A 17571-nucleotide genomic window follows, 5' to 3' on the forward strand; every position below is an offset into this window, starting at 1 on the left:
GCTGTAAATCTGTTAAAAATTTATTGCTTTGATAAAGATGTGTTGTATTCTGTGATCCATTTGTTAATATAATATAATGCATGTAATAACTTTTTTCTAGATAAAGAAAATCGAATTCTAAAGTTAGATCTGTATCTATAACAAGCTTCTGGTTGCCGAGGCTGGGAAAACTAATCCTTAAACTTATTGAATGGACTTATAGAAAATGTGGTGGTTTTTGGTGCAGGTTCACTTTCCTTTTTTTAATAACTTAAGTCTATAAAAATCCAGTGCTGTTATAGTATTTTGATTTATCCTAATTTATAATTATTTCTATTAATTCATGCGTTAGACAATCATAATAAAACGGCATGACAAGTGTGTATGTATATAAAAATAACTTGTTGATGAAGTAAAATTAAATGGCAATGTATGTGGAACACCGATTATTATATTGATATTATCGAGCAAAACTTTCATTGACGAATTTTGCGTTTGCTTTCCATGTGAGTATCTGGAGTTGGGCCTAATTTATAAATATTATATTGTGATATGTTAACAAAGTTAATATTTGTAAGCAATTTGTGAATGCAAATTACCCGTATGAAGACAGGATGTGTGACATTAAACTACGATAATCCTAACCTTTTCAATAAAAATATTCAAAATAAAAATTGTTTTTGTTATTTATTACGTTTGATCATCTTTAGGATATTGATCATTATCCTAAAGACCTTGATTTTTTAAAATTAGAAATTAGGATTTTTTAAAATATTCTTGTTCACTATATTTTATATCGCGTTTTCGATATGTTGCTACAATACTGTTGTATAAATATAAGGTGACTAACGTCCAGGTTTGGCCAGGACAGTCCCAGATTTGCACCTTGTGGCCGGGTATTTCTAAAAGCAATATTTGTCCCGGATTGCACCGGTTTTTCGAAAATTTTATGTAAATTACTATAAATTATGAAAACAAGGAAACAAGTGCTGTTTTTTTTTAATTAATTATGAAGAAAGTGGTATAGAATTTTGTACAGGGCTCAAAAGCAAAAAGAATAAGATATAATATCGTAGGTAAAAAGTATACATATAGTCGAAACAAAGTTCTTATTAAAAGTTAATTAATATAAATAATATATAGTCTTACAAACTATATAATTTAAATGGCATTTCCCCGTCCCGGATTTTAATACTTAAAATTTTCCTTCCCGGTTTTGAATTAAAAAAATATGGTCACCTTAATAAATACATATAAATATAGGTTTATTGGAAAAAAAAATTCATAAAGAAATACTTCCTTACGTTTAATATTCGCGTAGGCCTTCTCCGTGAAGAGATTTGCAACCTAAGGTTTCATACCTTGATATCAAGCAGTAGTGATTTTACTTGAAAATATAGGTGTAATTTACGTTTACAATATAAAAATAGCTCTTCCTCGGCATTGCTGCATCAAATGAAAAATGTATCATCAGTATTAGAGAAATTTTAATAATAAAAATATAAATATAGGTCAACCAGTTGGGTTGCTTTCTGAAAATGCTACGTAGTTAATTATCACCATAACAGTTCATAGGTTTTTTAAGTTTCTATTTAAAAAACAAACAACCAAAAAATACTCTCGAAAGATATAAATGTTATCTCAAGTAGAAACGTAGTTCGTTTAAATAAACACGCAATATACTTCTCATAAGTTTATAAATTATGGATATTATTGTCATGTTTTTTTTTTCACTGTAATAAATTATATAAAGATTTAAATCAATCTACAATAATAACTTATTGCTTATATTTATATTATATATTATATGTTTTTCTGCATTATGATAAATGGTTGTAAATTTTCATTGGCATGCGGGTATAAATTCATATCCATCAATTGTTTTGCTTAAATTTTACTCTGATTTATTATCGGTAGTATTAGCAATTGGAACTATAATAATAGTTTCAAGTTTAATCTAATGTTTGAAAACCTGTAACAATAATATGCATATCTTGCTGAAATGTAAACATTTATAATATTTTATGTCAATACTAAATTTAAAAAGTATGTGTGTGTGTATGTGAACAGATTTTTTGCCGTAAATCGACGTTTCTCAAAAACGGCTGGACCCATTTCAAAAATTCAAAAGCCATTCGATGTCTATGAGGACTAGCGTTCATCAGTTCTGTGCAACGATCTGCCAAGCCGTTTCTTTATAAATAGCAGAAAAGTAAAAAAAAATTCGTGGTTTTAGCCCGCAATTCTGAATCGATTTTGAAAATTCAAAAACCGCTCGAAAAATATTGGTTGGGAATCGTGGCGATTAGTTTTTGGTAAAAATGCCGGGCCGTTTTCTAGTAATAAAGTGTTAAAAAAAAATTTCGGCGATTTTTATGAATTTTTTTTGACGGTAGATACCATAGTCTTATAGATCATACTAAAATATTACGGCCCTACGACAAGTCGTTTAACTTTAAAAATTCGTCAAAGTTTGCAAAAATTAGTATCGTATTTTTTGGCATTTATCAAAATTAGATTCTTCATCGACGTTTACTCTAAAACGCCTTAACCGATTTTAGAAATTTGTTTGATGCATCTCGATGAGGATTGTCGTTTCTCAGTTTTGTGCGACGATCGGCCGAGCCGTTTCTTTGCAATTTGAAAAAAAGTGTTAAACTTTCTGTCTACATTTAAGCTCATACTGCCGAATCGATTTTGAAAAATCAAAAACTGTTTGAAAGGTATTAGTTGGGAATGATACTGATAGTTTTAGATGAAAATCTACCGAGCCGTTTTCTTGTAATTAACTGTTGAAAAAAAATGTAAGTCGATTTTTATGGAACTATATTTTGAGCGATATATATCATGGTCTTATAGAACTTATTGAAATACATCGGCCTTATAACAAGTAGATTAAGTTTAAAAATTCATCAAAGTTTGAGAAAATGAGTAGTTTTTTACGTTTGTTAAAATTAAAATTGGACGATTTACTTGGTATAACGATAGAGTACTTGCTTATGTTTATTTATCTATGAGTACTTTTGAAAATGTGCTTTTAGAAAATACTCCGAGTTAACGTGTTCGTTCGTTTTGAATTATGTGTAATAAATCCACTCGGAAAATCACTCATAAATTAATTTATTTTTTATTGATTAAGTCGATTATTAACACATATCGGTAGGTGCATGTAATAGCCTCAAGGCAAAATACCAATACCTACTAGTTTTCTGTTATTTTGAGATCTTTATGCATACTAAAATTTCATTCAAAATGACATTTAAATTTTGTCGTTATGGTCGTTATGTCGCTGGTTTGAATCATTGCTTAGAGTTTATTCACAGGGTGGGCAAGGCTGAGCGTTGTTAATTATTTAAAGAACATGCCAGCAACTTCACAGTGAAAATTTCCCAAGTATTATGATTGCAAAGCGCAGCATTTCATTTTAGTTTTGTCACATTGTTTATCTTGGCTTCAATTGACGTTCTAGACATTTAAGACTAAATTTTAGATTAAGAGAAGATATATATATATTTTTTACGCATTATTCGAATTTTGTTTGATCTCAGAAAATCTTTGAATGTAACAAAAATGTCAGGCGCAGAGTCACCAAGGGATGGTCCTGCCGCGAATGCCGGAGTATCTTCCAATATTAGCTCGTTTCGAATGAGCGAAGGGGATTGGATTTGTAGTGATCCACAGTTAGTAAACAACAAAACAAAAAATTTCATTTGCTTGTTTTTTATATTTTGCGTCGATAAAACGTAGTGCACCGAAATGAATTTTTGTGTACAAGGTGTTATTATTTCGTTTCTTTCTGAATTTCTAAAACTTAGTTTAATCAATGAAAAAATTGGTCAATAGATGCATGTATGTTATCATGGTAGGGTTTTGGTTTCAAAGATTTGTTTTATATATTTTTATCACTCAAATTATCAAGTTAGATATAACATTTTTCACAAATAGTTATGTCAAAGTTTATTTTATCTCACTATTGATGTGCATGGAGTTGTGATGTGTAAGAGTTCACAAAATGTTGCTGGAAGATTGAGTTATACTTATATACATTAGTGTAATCAACATCTTTATGTTTACATAAGCCTTATGTTGTATTTAATCTTAATTATATCTGTCAAGACTAACATAATTTCATTCATTGATATTGAAATTGGAACCATTGCATTGCTTTTTCTCTTGATTTTAGATGTGCTAACATCAATTTTGCTAGAAGAACCAGTTGCAATCGATGTAACAAAGAACGAAGTGATTATCAGAGTAAGAAAAAACTCGGTACAGAAATAGGCAAAGCAGCTGCTGAAAAATCTCGTGGTTTGTTTAGTGCTGAAGATTGGCAATGTTGCAAGTATGATACAATGTTATAACAATAATTTTAGTGAAAATTAAGGTTTTTTATAACTTTTATTATATCCTATCATGTTTAACAAACTCACAGATGTAGCAATGTTAACTGGGCACGCCGTCCCACATGTAATATGTGCAATGCTCCTAAATTTGTTGAGGTTGAAGAGAGAACTGGTTTGGGAGGAGGCTATAATGACAGAGGAGTTGTTGAATACAAGCAAAGGGATGATTCTGATAATGAGTATGATGAGGTAATTGTTATCTAGGTAAATATTGAATGTTAATTTAATGTCTTCCTAAATAATATAACATAATCACATAAAAATTGAAGATGATTGTCCATTTTTAGTATTTTAATTACACATATATTAATAAAAACTTACATGCATTTAGTATATGAAATGGACAATATTTTAGTGTCTAAATCATATTAGTATTTAATCATTTTGCAAGATGTATGAAATTAAAAGATATTATCAGTTTGGTCGCAGAAGGAAAAAGCGAGATTCATATTCCAATTCCAAAATGAAAAGGGATTATTACGAACCGCCTCAGAAGCCAGCAGTTCGTGAGGAAGATGAAGAAGAAGAGGAAGATGATGATGATGAAGAGGTAGAGTTGAACTAATTTTAATTATTTATTAGTTACTAATTTATTTTTTTAATTGCTTCTTTCTTTTATTAAGGGCGGTGATTTATCAAAATATGATTTATGGGGAGAAGATGATGTTGAAAGCACAAAAGACAATTTGAAGAACAAAAATGAGAGATTTTCTAGAAATACACTTTCTCGTTCAAGATCTCGGTCAAGATCTCCCATCAATGAGAATAATCTGTTTAATAGAAGAACTAAAGCACGGTAATTTGAACATTTCAATAGAGCCTTGCAATACTTCTGAACTAGCAGATGTATATAAGCGCTAAAGTAATGTCATTCCAGTGCTCTTAATTCACTCGAAATTACAATTGCATAAGATAATGTTTGATTGAACTTTTAATCTAGTAAAAGAAGTTTAAGTTATTTATATTAATAACGATTATTAATTGTTAGGCTTCCAAAATTGTAATATTTTCTGAAAGGACACGCAGGTTGGCCTTAACTGCTCTTTTAGGCCTTTGTAAGCTTTTGGTAGTGTTAGATATATTAATTGTAAATAAAATTGTATTGACTTATGTTTATAACAAAAAAATTCATTCGAATTATTTTATGAAGATTTTTTTTATAAATATGATGCTATTGCTAATCAGCAAAGCTTATTACATGTGCTACAGAAGTATGCATAGTTTTCAAAGATCTTAAGATAAATTCCTTCAAATTATATATTTAAGTTGATACAAATGTTAATATCATGCTTATTGTATGATGAAATTGTAATAAAAATATTACATCCAAAATTTATCTGATATTTCAATACTTTAACAACACATTCATTGCTTCATAAAATGTTTGTTACTTCATCATTGAAAATTTTTAACTTACCTTTTAAAGATTTTTTTTTTTTTATTTTACTGTTTTTCATGTTTGTCGTGTCAGCATTAAATTTTGGAAGTTACATGCTCTTATATGTACATAATTGTTTTAATTCATTTGAAACTTATTATTATTTTTACAGATGGCAAGCTTTTTAGATACAAAAGGATGGACTAAACTGCGGTAATGATTCAGATTTTTAAATAAATTTTGTAATTTTTTATTGTAATTTTAATGACTATTTGTATTTTTTTAACTAGAGGTAGTTTTTGTGAATTTTATTTAAATAAATGTTATTTACGACGTATTTTCATATATAAGAAAGTTATAGTTTGATTTTATTTTATGCATATTGTTCACTGAATTTTATGTTGTAATTCAAATCGACGCATTTTTGCTCTTGATCGTGCGACGAGGCCATCTTTTGTTCAGAAGCGTAAGGACGAATAAGAAATGTCAAAATGGCCGAGTTAACAGTTTGTTGCACACATTTTAACTAGGACCTGATATGTATGACTTGCTTCGTGATTTAAAAGTCACACATATTTGTGTATTTTATTATTAAAAGATTATTTATAGTAATGTTATTTTAATCAGTATTAGGTATGTTTAGTAATCGGATGGTAGTGTGTAGCTACTGATGTTGTGCAATACAAATATTTAACTTGACGTATGATGCAAATAAAAAAACGTGTCAAACTGTGGAAAATTATGGAAGTTTTATGATTTATATTTTTTGCAAGGGATTTTAATTAAACAGACCTGCTTATTTTTATATTATCTGCACGGTAATCATTATTATCATTTTCTAATATCTATTAAATGCTTATTTTCAATATTTAATCTGATTGAAAATGTGACACCTTGCAATACAGGTGTACATACCAATGATTTAAAGATTGTGAATTTCAGGGAGTGTCATTTGCATTATAATCACCTATAATTTATTGACCGTTTATATTTTATAGATATTTTTATGCTCTGATTATTTTCTTTTGTTACTTTTTCAAATTATCATGGTACAATTTATTCATTGAATTTGAACCGACAATATATTGATATCTGAAAAGTTTAATATTTTTGTCAAAACGTTCCAAGTAAATTGCAATAACAAATTAAATACTTGTACCAAATGAAATTTACAAAGTTTAATTTTATTCTAAGTTACTGTAATACATCATTTTGTGTCAGTGATACATATTCATTTCGTATGTATGAACGCTTCTCATATTGAAAAAAAAGGTGAAATTTTATTGCTTAATTGTTTAAGAATTTCTTTTTAATTTTAGCTTATAATTAGTGAGCACCATGTCTACTTCGGCTGTATATATTCTGGATGTGAAGGGGAAGGTTTTGATATCTCGTAATTATCGAGGAAACATTGATTTGGGTGTTATTGATAAATTTATGCCACTTCTTATGGAAAAAGAGGAAGAAGGAATGGTTACACCTATATTACAAACAGCAGATTGCATATTTGCATATATAAAGACAAATAATCTGTATATAGTATCTACTACAAAGAAAAATGCAAACATTGCTCTTGTTTTCGTATTTTTGCATAAAATTGTACAGGTATTCACATTTATGTTTTTGAAAGTTACATTAATTATAGAGTGTTCAAAACACTAGATAAAATAATATCCATATTCTCCTCTCAGATTTATTTCACGCTTGACAATTTTGTAGTTACTATATTATATTATTTTGGTAAATTTCTTACTTCATTTGTAGGTCATGGTAGAATATTTCAAGGAACTGGAAGAAGAGAGCATAAGAGACAATTTTGTTGTGATTTATGAACTACTAGATGAGCTTTTAGATTTTGGTTATCCTCAAACTACTGACAGCAAAATATTGCAAGAGTATATTACTCAAGAAGGGCATAAGTTAGAAATTCAACCTCGTATTCCTATGGCAGTTACAAATGCTGTATCATGGCGCTCAGAAGGTGTCAAGTACCGAAAAAATGAAGTATTTTTAGATGTAATAGAATCCGTAAATCTTTTGGCAAATGTAAATGGCAATGTTCTAAGAAGTGAAATTGTCGGTGCTATTAAAATGAGAGTATATCTATCAGGAATGCCAGAATTAAGATTAGGCTTAAATGATAAAGTTCTATTTGAAAGCACAGGCAGGGGTAAGTCAAAATCTGTGGAACTTGAGGATGTGAAGTTTCACCAATGTGTGCGATTATCTAGATTTGAAAATGATCGAACCATATCATTTATTCCTCCTGATGGAGAGTTTGAGTTAATGTCTTATCGACTTAACACACATGTAAAACCCTTGATATGGATTGAATCAGTAATTGAAAGGCACGCACACAGCCGTGTAGAATACATGATCAAAGCTAAGTCACAATTTAAAAGACGGTCAACTGCAAATAATGTGGAGATACTGATTCCTGTACCAGCTGATGCAGATTCCCCGAAGTTTAAAACAACAATTGGAAGTGTTAAATATGCTCCTGATTTGAATGCATTTACTTGGTCCATAAAATCATTTCCAGTAAGTTTTTATGACATATCCATCTGATAAATGTAACTACAATACTAACTAATAATGATTTTTTAAGGGTGGTAAAGAATACCTAATGAGAGCACATTTTGGATTGCCAAGTGTGGAATGTGAAGATACGGAAGGAAAACCCCCAATACAAGTGAAATTTGAGATTCCTTACTTCACTACATCTGGAATTCAGGTATAAATGCTAAATGTGACAGTTTTTAGTTGAAGTCATTGAATAAGAGAACTTATGATATCTTTAATCTCAGGTACGATACTTGAAAATAATAGAAAAGAGTGGCTATCAAGCATTACCATGGGTTCGGTACATTACGCAGAATGGTGATTATCAACTAAGAACTAACTAAAAATAAATCATTCCCTATTATATAGTAATATTGTAAAATAAAAATCGTGTATCATAAAGGAAATTATTTTTTATGAAATATGGCCGAGTGATGACCGTACATATTTTACAACTGTATGAATTTGGATTAAAAATAAATACCTATGTATAATAATATGAAAATAACTATTATAATTACAACAATTATAGTTTTGAATAAAAATCAGTTATAAAATCACAAAAACTGATTTATATTTTACAGCAAAATTGCTTATAATTAAGCTTCTTATTATAATTAATTTTTTATTTCATTTCTTTGCAAGCTCATTTGATAACCAATCGAGGCCTTCATATAAACCGTGCCCTTGTGTTGCACATGTAGCTTGAATGTACCACTGTAATAAAATTATATCGATTTAATATGTAATTCAGCTACACACAGCAAACAATTTGCTGCATTAATAATAATTTAATAAACTTCCTAATTATTATTGGCTAACTATTGAACTTACATGGCGATTACGCAGTTGGTTCAGCTGTAATTTATCAGTCAACTCTGCAGCTGACATGGCATTTGGAAGATCTTGTTTGTTTGCAAAAACTAACAAAACTGCGTCTCGTAATTCATCTTCTTGTAGCTAAAAGGCAAAGTAAATTTTACATAAAAAATATAACATTGAATAAATATTGTTTAGACCTAAACAGCTATTGAACAAAATTAATGTGCATAATTCTGTATTTTTACACAGCAGTTTAAGTCTATAACTTCAATTAGATAAAGTATTCTAACCATATTCTGCAGTTCCTTTTCAGCTTCTGTTATACGTTCTCTATCATTAGAATCAACTACAAAAATTAATCCTTGAGTGTTTTGAAAATAATGACGCCATAGAGGCCTAATTTTGTCTTGACCGCCTACGTCCCACACAGTAAAGCATATATTCTTGTATTCTACAGTCTCAACATTAAATCCAATTGTCGGAATTGTGGTAACTATTTCACCTAATTTTAACTTGTAAAGAATAGTAGTTTTGCCTGCTGCATCTAAACCAACTGAAAAAGGAAAATGTAATAAATTCATCATATCTCTAAAAAAAACATGAGCATCATCTTAAAACAGTTGACAATAGTTGTTCAATATGTGTAAACTAAGAAATTATTTTAAAAAATGGTATTGTGATAATGTATTTGAATATAATCTTAATAATAATATCAAGTAAACTTTTTTTTGCCAAAAGAGTATTGTTATACTATAAATTGTTCAACAAAGTGCATGTAATTACAACATGAGTCATGGCCTTGGCGCAAACATAAAAGTATATTTGTTACAAAATATTTATCAAAGGAGTAGTTGCTAGTTATTGCCTTATGGCGTAGTATAAAACAAAAATGATTGAACTTCGGTAAATTTAACAAGATTACTTTTCCCAAAAAAACTATTCACCACTACAAATATATAAAACATAAGTGCAACAAAGTGATATTTATAATAATTGTGCATAAAAAATCCTCATAATTCACTTAATTAAAGACAAACCAATCGCAAGCTAAGCAAATGTCACTTGTGTCGGTGTGGCGATAACCTTACCCATTAAAATTCTCATTTGCTTTTTCCCGAACAACCGGGTTAAAACACTAGATATCGTTAAGCCCATTTTAATAACGAATACACTATAATTGTAGGTGGGATGATTATTACATTAGATATTAACTAATGCCACGTCAAATGGACGTTAAAATACGCGTTCTACACTAGTTGACAAGAAGAATTATTGTGACTGTCATAGTCATGAACGAAGTTGCATTTAAGCCAGTGCACGCAGAGCGTCGCTGCGTGGTTTTGTAATTACTACATTGGTAATCGGTAATTGGTAATTGTCTTACTTTACTTACCTGTGGCCGGTGCACGACCGCATGGGACAGATAAACGACATTTCTGACATTTCTCTTGTCTTTAAGGTAAATTTACTATAGGAGAATTTAAGTTAGGGTTAAACCATTATAAGACATTTGTTTATATATGTTTTCTAGTAAATGACATGATCAAATACGCACGAATCAAGAGTATATAAGTGAATTTTAAAACATAGTCGAATTTGAATTTGGCTTGATCTGATAATACATCTTGTAAGTTCTGAACACTTGCATATGTATATATGTGTGTGTATATATATATACATATATAATTGGCTGAATGAAGTTCTTGGCGTTTTTTTTACTGAAACTGAACAGAATTTTTTATAGTGTGAAAGTAAACTTATTTAAAATAAACATGCTCCATTATCATTGATAGCAGCGCGATGTCCATTTTCAATTGAAAATATAGATCAAAAATATGTTTCCAATTGAAAATAAGCCCAGCTCGGGCACTGCGGTGTGAAATGGCAATGGGAAATCTCTCACACTATTATTCCCTGAATCGAGTTGGAGTTTAACTGCCCTAGGGCAGCACACCCATTATTTATTTTATTTTATCATTGATAATGTTTTACCATTTTTTGGGTAAAGTCATGATGCCATCGGTAAAGAACTTCAATGGTTTCTTATTGAAAAACTGAATTCATTGCTTTTTACAGGCTTATTTTGAAATTAATTTAATTCCATTAAGAGAGTTCTTAGACAGAGGATGACTGAACTATACCCTGGATGCATCCAAATTTCTTTGCCATCTCCAGCATTTGCAACTTTCGGCAGGTCACCAAAAAAGTACATGGTTAGGCATTGTCATGATAGAAGACAATATCTTCAATTCTTTCCATTTTCTTTTGGCATTACATGGTTGGGCATTGTCCTGATTAAAGACAATATCTTCAATTAAGACCATTTTGTTTTGGCAGGTCACCAAAAAAGTACATGGTTGGGCATCGTCATGATAGAAGACAATATCTTCAATTCTTTCCATTTTCTTTTGGCATTACATGGTTAGGCATTGTCCTGATAGAAGACAATATCTTCAATTCAGGCCATTTTTTTTTGACAGGTCACCAAAAAAGTACATGGTTGGGCATTGTCATGAGAGAAAGCAATATCTTCAATTCTGGCTGTTTTTTTTTGGCAGGTTACCAAAGAAGTACATGGTTGGGCATTGTCATGATAGAAGACAATATCTTCAATTCAGGCGGTTTTCTTTTGGCAGGTCACCAAAAAAGTATATGGTTGGGCATTGTCATGATAGAAGACAATATCTTCAATTCAGGCTGTTTTCTTTTGGCAGGTTACCAAAAAAGAACATGGTTGGGCATTGTCATGATAGAAAGCAATATCTTCAATTCTGGCCATTTTCTTTTGGCAGGTCACCAAAGAAGTACATGGTTGGGCATTGTCATGATAGAAGACAATATCTTCAATTCAGGCGGTTTTCTTTTGGCAGGTCACCAGAAAAGTATATGGTTGGGCATTGTCATGATAGAAGACAATATCTTCAATTCAGGCCGTTTTATTTTGGCAGGTCACTAAAAAAGCATATGTTTGGGCATTGTCATGATAGAAGACAATATCTTCAATTCAAACCGTTTTCTTTTGGCAGGTCACCAAAAAAGTACATGGTTGGTCATTGTCATGATAGATGACATTATCTTCAATCTATGCCGTTTTCTTTAAATTTTTTTATGTAATCTCTCTAGTTATTTACATTAGGGTTGATGAATTAATTGTCTGACCAACTAGAAGTAGCCTTCGATTGACGGTTACACTTCAGTCCAACCACAAATATAACATCACCTTTTTCAGTGTCATATTTGACTTGTAAACGCTTGTGGTCCCTCATCATCACTTAGATCATTACCATTGGTAATGAACTTCAATGGTTTCTGATCAAAAAATTGAATCTATAGCTTTTTACAGATTCCTTTTGAAATCAGTTTAATTCCATTAAGACAGTTCTGCAGAGATCAGAACAAATGCTAGTCAGAGGGTGCTTTGTCTGAACTATATGGTGGATGCATCCAAATTTCTCCACCAAGCTCTTGCAACTTTTGGCAAGTCACCAAAAAAGTACATGGTTGGGCATTGTCATGATAGGTGACAATATCTTTAATTCAGATCGTTTTCTTTCAATTGTCAGGCGTGATTTCTCTAGTTATTTAGATTAGGGTTGATGAATTAATTGTCTGACCAATTGGAAGAAGCTTGCAATTGATGATTACCTTCTAGTCTCACCACAACACCACCTTTGTCAGTGTCTCACTACTGCATCACCTTATTCAGTGTCATTTCTGACTTGTAAACGCTTCTGGTCACTCATCACTTAACCATGATTTTTTTTGCTTTCAATAATCTATTCTTCATCACCAGTTATGAAATGTTTCAGAAGTGGTTTGATTTTATTACATTTCAGCAGCGCATCGCAAGTGTTAAATCGGTCTACCAAGTTTTTCGCGTTCAACTCATGAAGGTCCCACACATCAAGCTACCTTTTAAAGCCAGATTGGTGTAATTGGTTTAAAACAGTTTTCTGGTCAATGACTAGTTCCATACAAATGTCGACAGTGCTGATACACTTATCTAGCTGTACTTTTTCAAGAACAACAAACTTCTAAATTATTGAATGAACAGAGCATTGTATATCTTTCACATTAAAATTATCAGAATAAAATTTAGCAAGAGAAGTATTATTATTACTACCCTTGCTTACTCTTGACCAATTTAGATGGTTACTAAATTATAATAAAGCTAAAAGTGTCACCTTTTCATCGAGCATTTACTGCTACCCCTGTGATCTGTGAGAATTTGCAACTAACACTACAAAACACGCCACAAACTTTTTTCTTAAGCTATATATATATATATATATATATATATATATATATATATATTAATAATTCTCAATGTACTTTTTTGTTTGTTTCAGCTCACTCCTTTTCAAGATAGAAGCGCTATAGATATCTAGAAGTTACTAGAATTATTTACTACATTCCAAAAAAAAAAACAAAAACAGGTGAAAAGTCATTGATTACATAAACTACACTTACACTTTTTGGTTAACATAAAATAAGTTATTGTTAAATTGAGAAGGACATTTCTTATTAGGTCAAAGACAGTAACATACTGAAAAATCACAAGGTAGGAAATTTACTATTGATAAGATATATTCTTTATTGCTAACAAAGTCTTGGAACATCGGTGGTTAAAGGCTAATATTTATTTTGCCTTCAATCATTTTCTTATGGAAGTTGTTTCCAAAATCATTACATTATCAAATAAGTGTTGTTATTCTCGCATACATCATTACAAAACAATCGATCATCATATTTTCAATCATACAATCAATCAATCATATTCATTAGTAATAATAATATCCATATTATTAAATTAAATAATATAAATTTAATCAAGATTTAAATCTGTAAATATAATAATAAAATATAATTATAATATATGAATATGATAACAATTTTAAAGCATTTTTTATTCAAAGTTAATAGCCTTTTACAGCATTGCTGCATCAATATAAATATAATATAAATATATCAAATCTAATAACATAAATATATCAAATAGAGATAAACCAACTTTCGGGTTTCCTTCTAAAAAAAGATACACAGAAGAAATGTGATCAAAGAAGCTCATAGAACTCGTACATTCTGATTGCTATTCGAATAAAAGAAGAACATGATTTTGTATACAATAATAAACTCTAATTTTTTATATTATTACATCCAAAATTTTTGTATATATATATATATATATATATATATATATATAATATTTGGGATATATTTTTTTTTACAATTCTGTGTACCTACTTGGTACTACAAGGGCGATTTTCTTAGAATTCTGTGTACCAATCGAAGTATTTCTGCTGGTAGTTCACTGCATTGGTGCATGTAATAAATGTTATTTTTTTTTCAAATTTTGTAAAATTTATAACTTGGAAAGAATTACTATTCTGGACAGAGCATATCATCAACTGGATTATATCATCTGCCTGATTAAACTTTGTAACTATTGTGTCTCGATTAAGATGGTTGAATATGTAGTAGTGTGAAATTCTCAGAAAATGATTTGTAAATGATTCCAAAAGGTTATTGTTTTCATTTGTAACCAGTCTTAAAGGTTTTCATCACCATTCACTTACACTACTGTATTATACAGTAATTTAATAATTATCTGAAAACAGCTGAAATTATTTCTACGAAACAAAAAATGTTTGAGTATAATAGTTTTATTTCATAGCTTTGATCAGTGACATATCATTTCTTGCATTTACATGTATTTTCTAATTATGCACTTTGATTAGTCCTCTAAAGAAACAATAAACGTTTTTATACAGAACTAACGGCACTTTATAGTATATTTCTATGGAAATGAATTCTCATGAAAAAAATAGCTGTGCATTCTATTTCGTCTACAATATAGCCTTTTTTAAATTAATTTATTAACAATTTCAACAATTCTTCACCTAACTTAAATACATAAATATTGTAATAATAATTTCTACATCTAACATTAGCTATTCTTTGCGTTATGGTTCTAACTCCATAATTCTGTTTCTATTTAATTTAATTAATAAAACATGTAAGAAATATTAGCGTTTGCATTTTACACCGTCTAAAATCGTTTCCAATTCTAAGTCGGAAATAGTATCGGTGCGTACAATAATTAATTGATACATACAAAAGAGTTACATTCGTAAAGTTTTGGATATTTTTAGTAGAATGAACAGCATTTGATGTTGGAAGATGTTTTTGCGGAAAATTTATATGCCATTCCTTTACTGTTGAACATCCACGTCGGTGATGAAATTTCTCTTTTCCAGTATCAAATAATTCATGTTTCTATAGAGGTGCAACTTGTGTTGCTCTTAAATCTACGCTTAATTATTATTTATCTCGACGTAATGAAATTGGAACACTATACAATTATAATTTCTATAATACAATTTGTTACTAAATCGACGTTCTAAGCTATTTTCAACGTCGATTCTAAAATATATTTTAAATCATAATATGAAAAACTTGTTCGTAATATAATCAAGATTTATTAACACAAAATTTATTTCTGTTTAGATAATCAAATCCAATCTGTTTTGTATGTCGACCCCAATCATCAAATTTGTTTTCTGTAGTAATTTGTCATTCTAAGTTTTATTCAAGATTTTTTATTCAACGTTGAAACGTATTTTTTAGCTTTATTCAGCCAAATTTTTGAAGTAAAAAATTATTAAAAACTTGCATTATTTATTTTGTACGTTTTGACACCATATGTGTGCCATCATGCAGCACGTTTATAACAGGGAGAACACACAAGAAATAAACATTATTATAAGAAAACACAACTTTGGTATAAAATTAAAATGTAAAGTACAATAATGTCGTTAAAAATAAGGTGATCATATTTTTTAAGTCAAAACCGGGACGGCAATTTTTAGTTATAATGAACCAAGCCGTGGAGGGGGGGAGGGGCTTTGTAATAGTTTTTTAATATGAATCAATTTTTTAAAATCAGAATTGCGGACTTTCAGTAAGAACTTTGTTATTCGATTATCTGTAACACTTTTTTGTCTATTATATTTTTCGATCTATATGTTTTTTTTGTTTTTGAACCTTGTATAATTTTTTTTCATCAAAAACATTACACTTGTTCGTTTATTTTCATAACTTTTGTACCGGGACAATCCGAGACAAAATTTTTGATTTATATTTTAATTTTATTACAAAATTTCGTATTGTTTTATTAAATAACAATTTTTATCATTTGTTCTTCTTCGTGTAAACTTGTTGAATGATGACACACATATAGTGTAGAAACATATTAATTAAATAATTAAAATATTTATAATTTTTGATTACAGAATTGTAATCAATTACATGACTGTGTTGATATTCATTTTATAGTGTTTTTATATATGTTGCAACAAACATTTGTTTCCAATCGCACTGTGAATTAAAACTATTTTTAAATTTACGTCAAGTGCAAATAAATCAGTATTTTTCATTCCGAAATATAATTTTATTTGCAGATTTTTTTTTTATGGTTTTTTTGATCAGCCCCCAAACTGACTGATGTTGGGTTTGGACGTACTTATAAACTAATAAAATAATTTAATGTGATTTTAAATATTCTTTTGTTTTGTGTAAATTTTGTAAGCCTTTCTGAATAACATTGAAAATGTTGTTTTAGTAGTTATCATTCAAAAAATGTGTGGAAGAATTCCATCATGTAGCATATTTTTAAATCCTGCTAAAATAATTATTTGTCAACCACTGACGGTTTAAAAATAAAATAATTTTGCCGTCCAAAAGTTATTTTTTCACAGTTGATATGTAAGAATTATTACTTATGTTCAAAAGAAAACGTTTCTAGAAGTTAGTACCCTATTTACTTATCCATGAGCCCATGGCGATTTTTTTTGCTTTATAATATTATAATTTTTAAAAATCGCTTATTAGATATTACTGTCTGCGACAACACTGGTATTTATTATGTCAAAAAGTAGTTTAATTTTGAAGATTTTATTGAAGATCATACTCTGACACATGTCCCAAATATTAAGAAATTTTATCTATTCCTCATTATAATATAAGTGTTAAATAATTAGGTCTTAGGCGATTATTTAAGAAACAAATAACAGTGAACTTATGTTAGAAATATTTACATGTGTAGTATTAATTAAATAATACTTGTATGGCGATATTTAAATATAATACATCTAGGTATGTGTTTACTGTTTACATTGGTACTATAAATGGTAGGTAAAGATTTGAACAAAACAAAGATTTTTGGCGCTTCTTCGCAAAATCTATTTTATTTCTACGTACTTGCTCTAACTTTATATTTTTATTATTATTTATTTATATTTTTAAAAGCTTTAATAATTTATTTACCATTTACTGAAGCCAACTCGACAGAACCCGATATCCATGATTCATATAACTAGGAAAAAAATATTAGTAATTGTTTTTGAGTTTTTGCACACATTTAGTTAC

General features: G+C 29.3%; 3 protein-coding genes across 4 annotated transcripts; 2 read left to right on the plus strand and 1 right to left on the minus strand.

The window, feature by feature from the left end:
• The first annotated feature begins 3413 nt into the window (after positions 1-3413).
• LOC113377764 (zinc finger Ran-binding domain-containing protein 2-like) lies at positions 3414-6086 on the plus strand. Its single transcript, XM_026618184.1, has 6 exons — positions 3414-3659; positions 4163-4321; positions 4412-4571; positions 4801-4932; positions 5006-5178; positions 5933-6086. The coding sequence occupies exons 1-6, from the start codon at positions 3550-3552 to the stop codon at positions 5946-5948; spliced, it is 750 nt and encodes a 249-aa protein (XP_026473969.1). The 5' UTR covers positions 3414-3549; the 3' UTR covers positions 5949-6086.
• A 198-nt stretch (positions 6087-6284) lies between these two features.
• Positions 6285-8695, plus strand: LOC113376996 (AP-1 complex subunit mu-1). Of its 2 annotated transcripts, none has more exons than XM_026617148.1 (5): positions 6285-6578; positions 7080-7365; positions 7525-8301; positions 8369-8494; positions 8568-8695. In XM_026617148.1, exons 2-5 carry the CDS (start codon positions 7099-7101, stop codon positions 8664-8666), a joined length of 1269 nt encoding a protein of 422 aa, XP_026472933.1. In that variant the 5' UTR covers positions 6285-6578; positions 7080-7098; the 3' UTR covers positions 8667-8695. The 2 variants fall into 2 exon arrangements, with proteins under 2 accessions (XP_026472933.1, XP_026472934.1); XM_026617149.1 differs by having other exon boundaries at positions 6293-6393.
• A 69-nt stretch (positions 8696-8764) lies between these two features.
• On the minus strand, positions 8765-10434 carry LOC113376997 (ADP-ribosylation factor 2). The gene is made up of 4 exons (XM_026617150.1): positions 10233-10434; positions 9435-9697; positions 9157-9282; positions 8765-9039 (listed from the first exon to the last, which is right to left on the minus strand). Exons 1-4 carry the CDS (start codon positions 10297-10299, stop codon positions 8953-8955), a joined length of 543 nt encoding a protein of 180 aa, XP_026472935.1. The 5' UTR covers positions 10300-10434; the 3' UTR covers positions 8765-8952.
• Between the last annotated feature and the right edge of the window lie 7137 nt (positions 10435-17571).

Source organism: Ctenocephalides felis, unplaced genomic scaffold (genome assembly GCF_003426905.1).
Source record: "Ctenocephalides felis isolate EL2017-DRISC unplaced genomic scaffold, ASM342690v1 CF-g0.4_SCAFFOLD_01886, whole genome shotgun sequence".
Classification (NCBI taxonomy): Eukaryota; Metazoa; Arthropoda; class Insecta; order Siphonaptera; family Pulicidae; genus Ctenocephalides; species Ctenocephalides felis.

Coding starts and splice junctions, on each gene's coding strand:
- LOC113377764 (XM_026618184.1), top strand. CDS start 3,550: ATGTCAGGCGCAGAGTCACCAAGGGATGGTCCTGCCGCGAATGCCGGA. Junction 4,572..4,800: donor CTGATAATGAGTATGATGAG/GTAATTGTTATC, acceptor AGATATTATCAG/TTTGGTCGCAGAAGGAAAAA. Junction 4,933..5,005: donor AAGATGATGATGATGAAGAG/GTAGAGTTGAAC, acceptor TCTTTTATTAAG/GGCGGTGATTTATCAAAATA.
- LOC113376996 (XM_026617148.1), top strand. CDS start 7,099: ATGTCTACTTCGGCTGTATATATTCTGGATGTGAAGGGGAAGGTTTTG. Junction 7,366..7,524: donor TTTTGCATAAAATTGTACAG/GTATTCACATTT, acceptor CTTCATTTGTAG/GTCATGGTAGAATATTTCAA. Junction 8,495..8,567: donor TCACTACATCTGGAATTCAG/GTATAAATGCTA, acceptor CTTTAATCTCAG/GTACGATACTTGAAAATAAT.
- LOC113376997 (XM_026617150.1), bottom strand. CDS start 10,299: ATGGGCTTAACGATATCTAGTGTTTTAACCCGGTTGTTCGGGAAAAAG. Junction 9,698..10,232: donor GCAAATGAGAATTTTAATGG/GTAAGGTTATCG, acceptor TTCCTTTTTCAG/TTGGTTTAGATGCAGCAGGC. Junction 9,283..9,434: donor AAAAGGAACTGCAGAATATG/GTTAGAATACTT, acceptor TTTGCCTTTTAG/CTACAAGAAGATGAATTACG.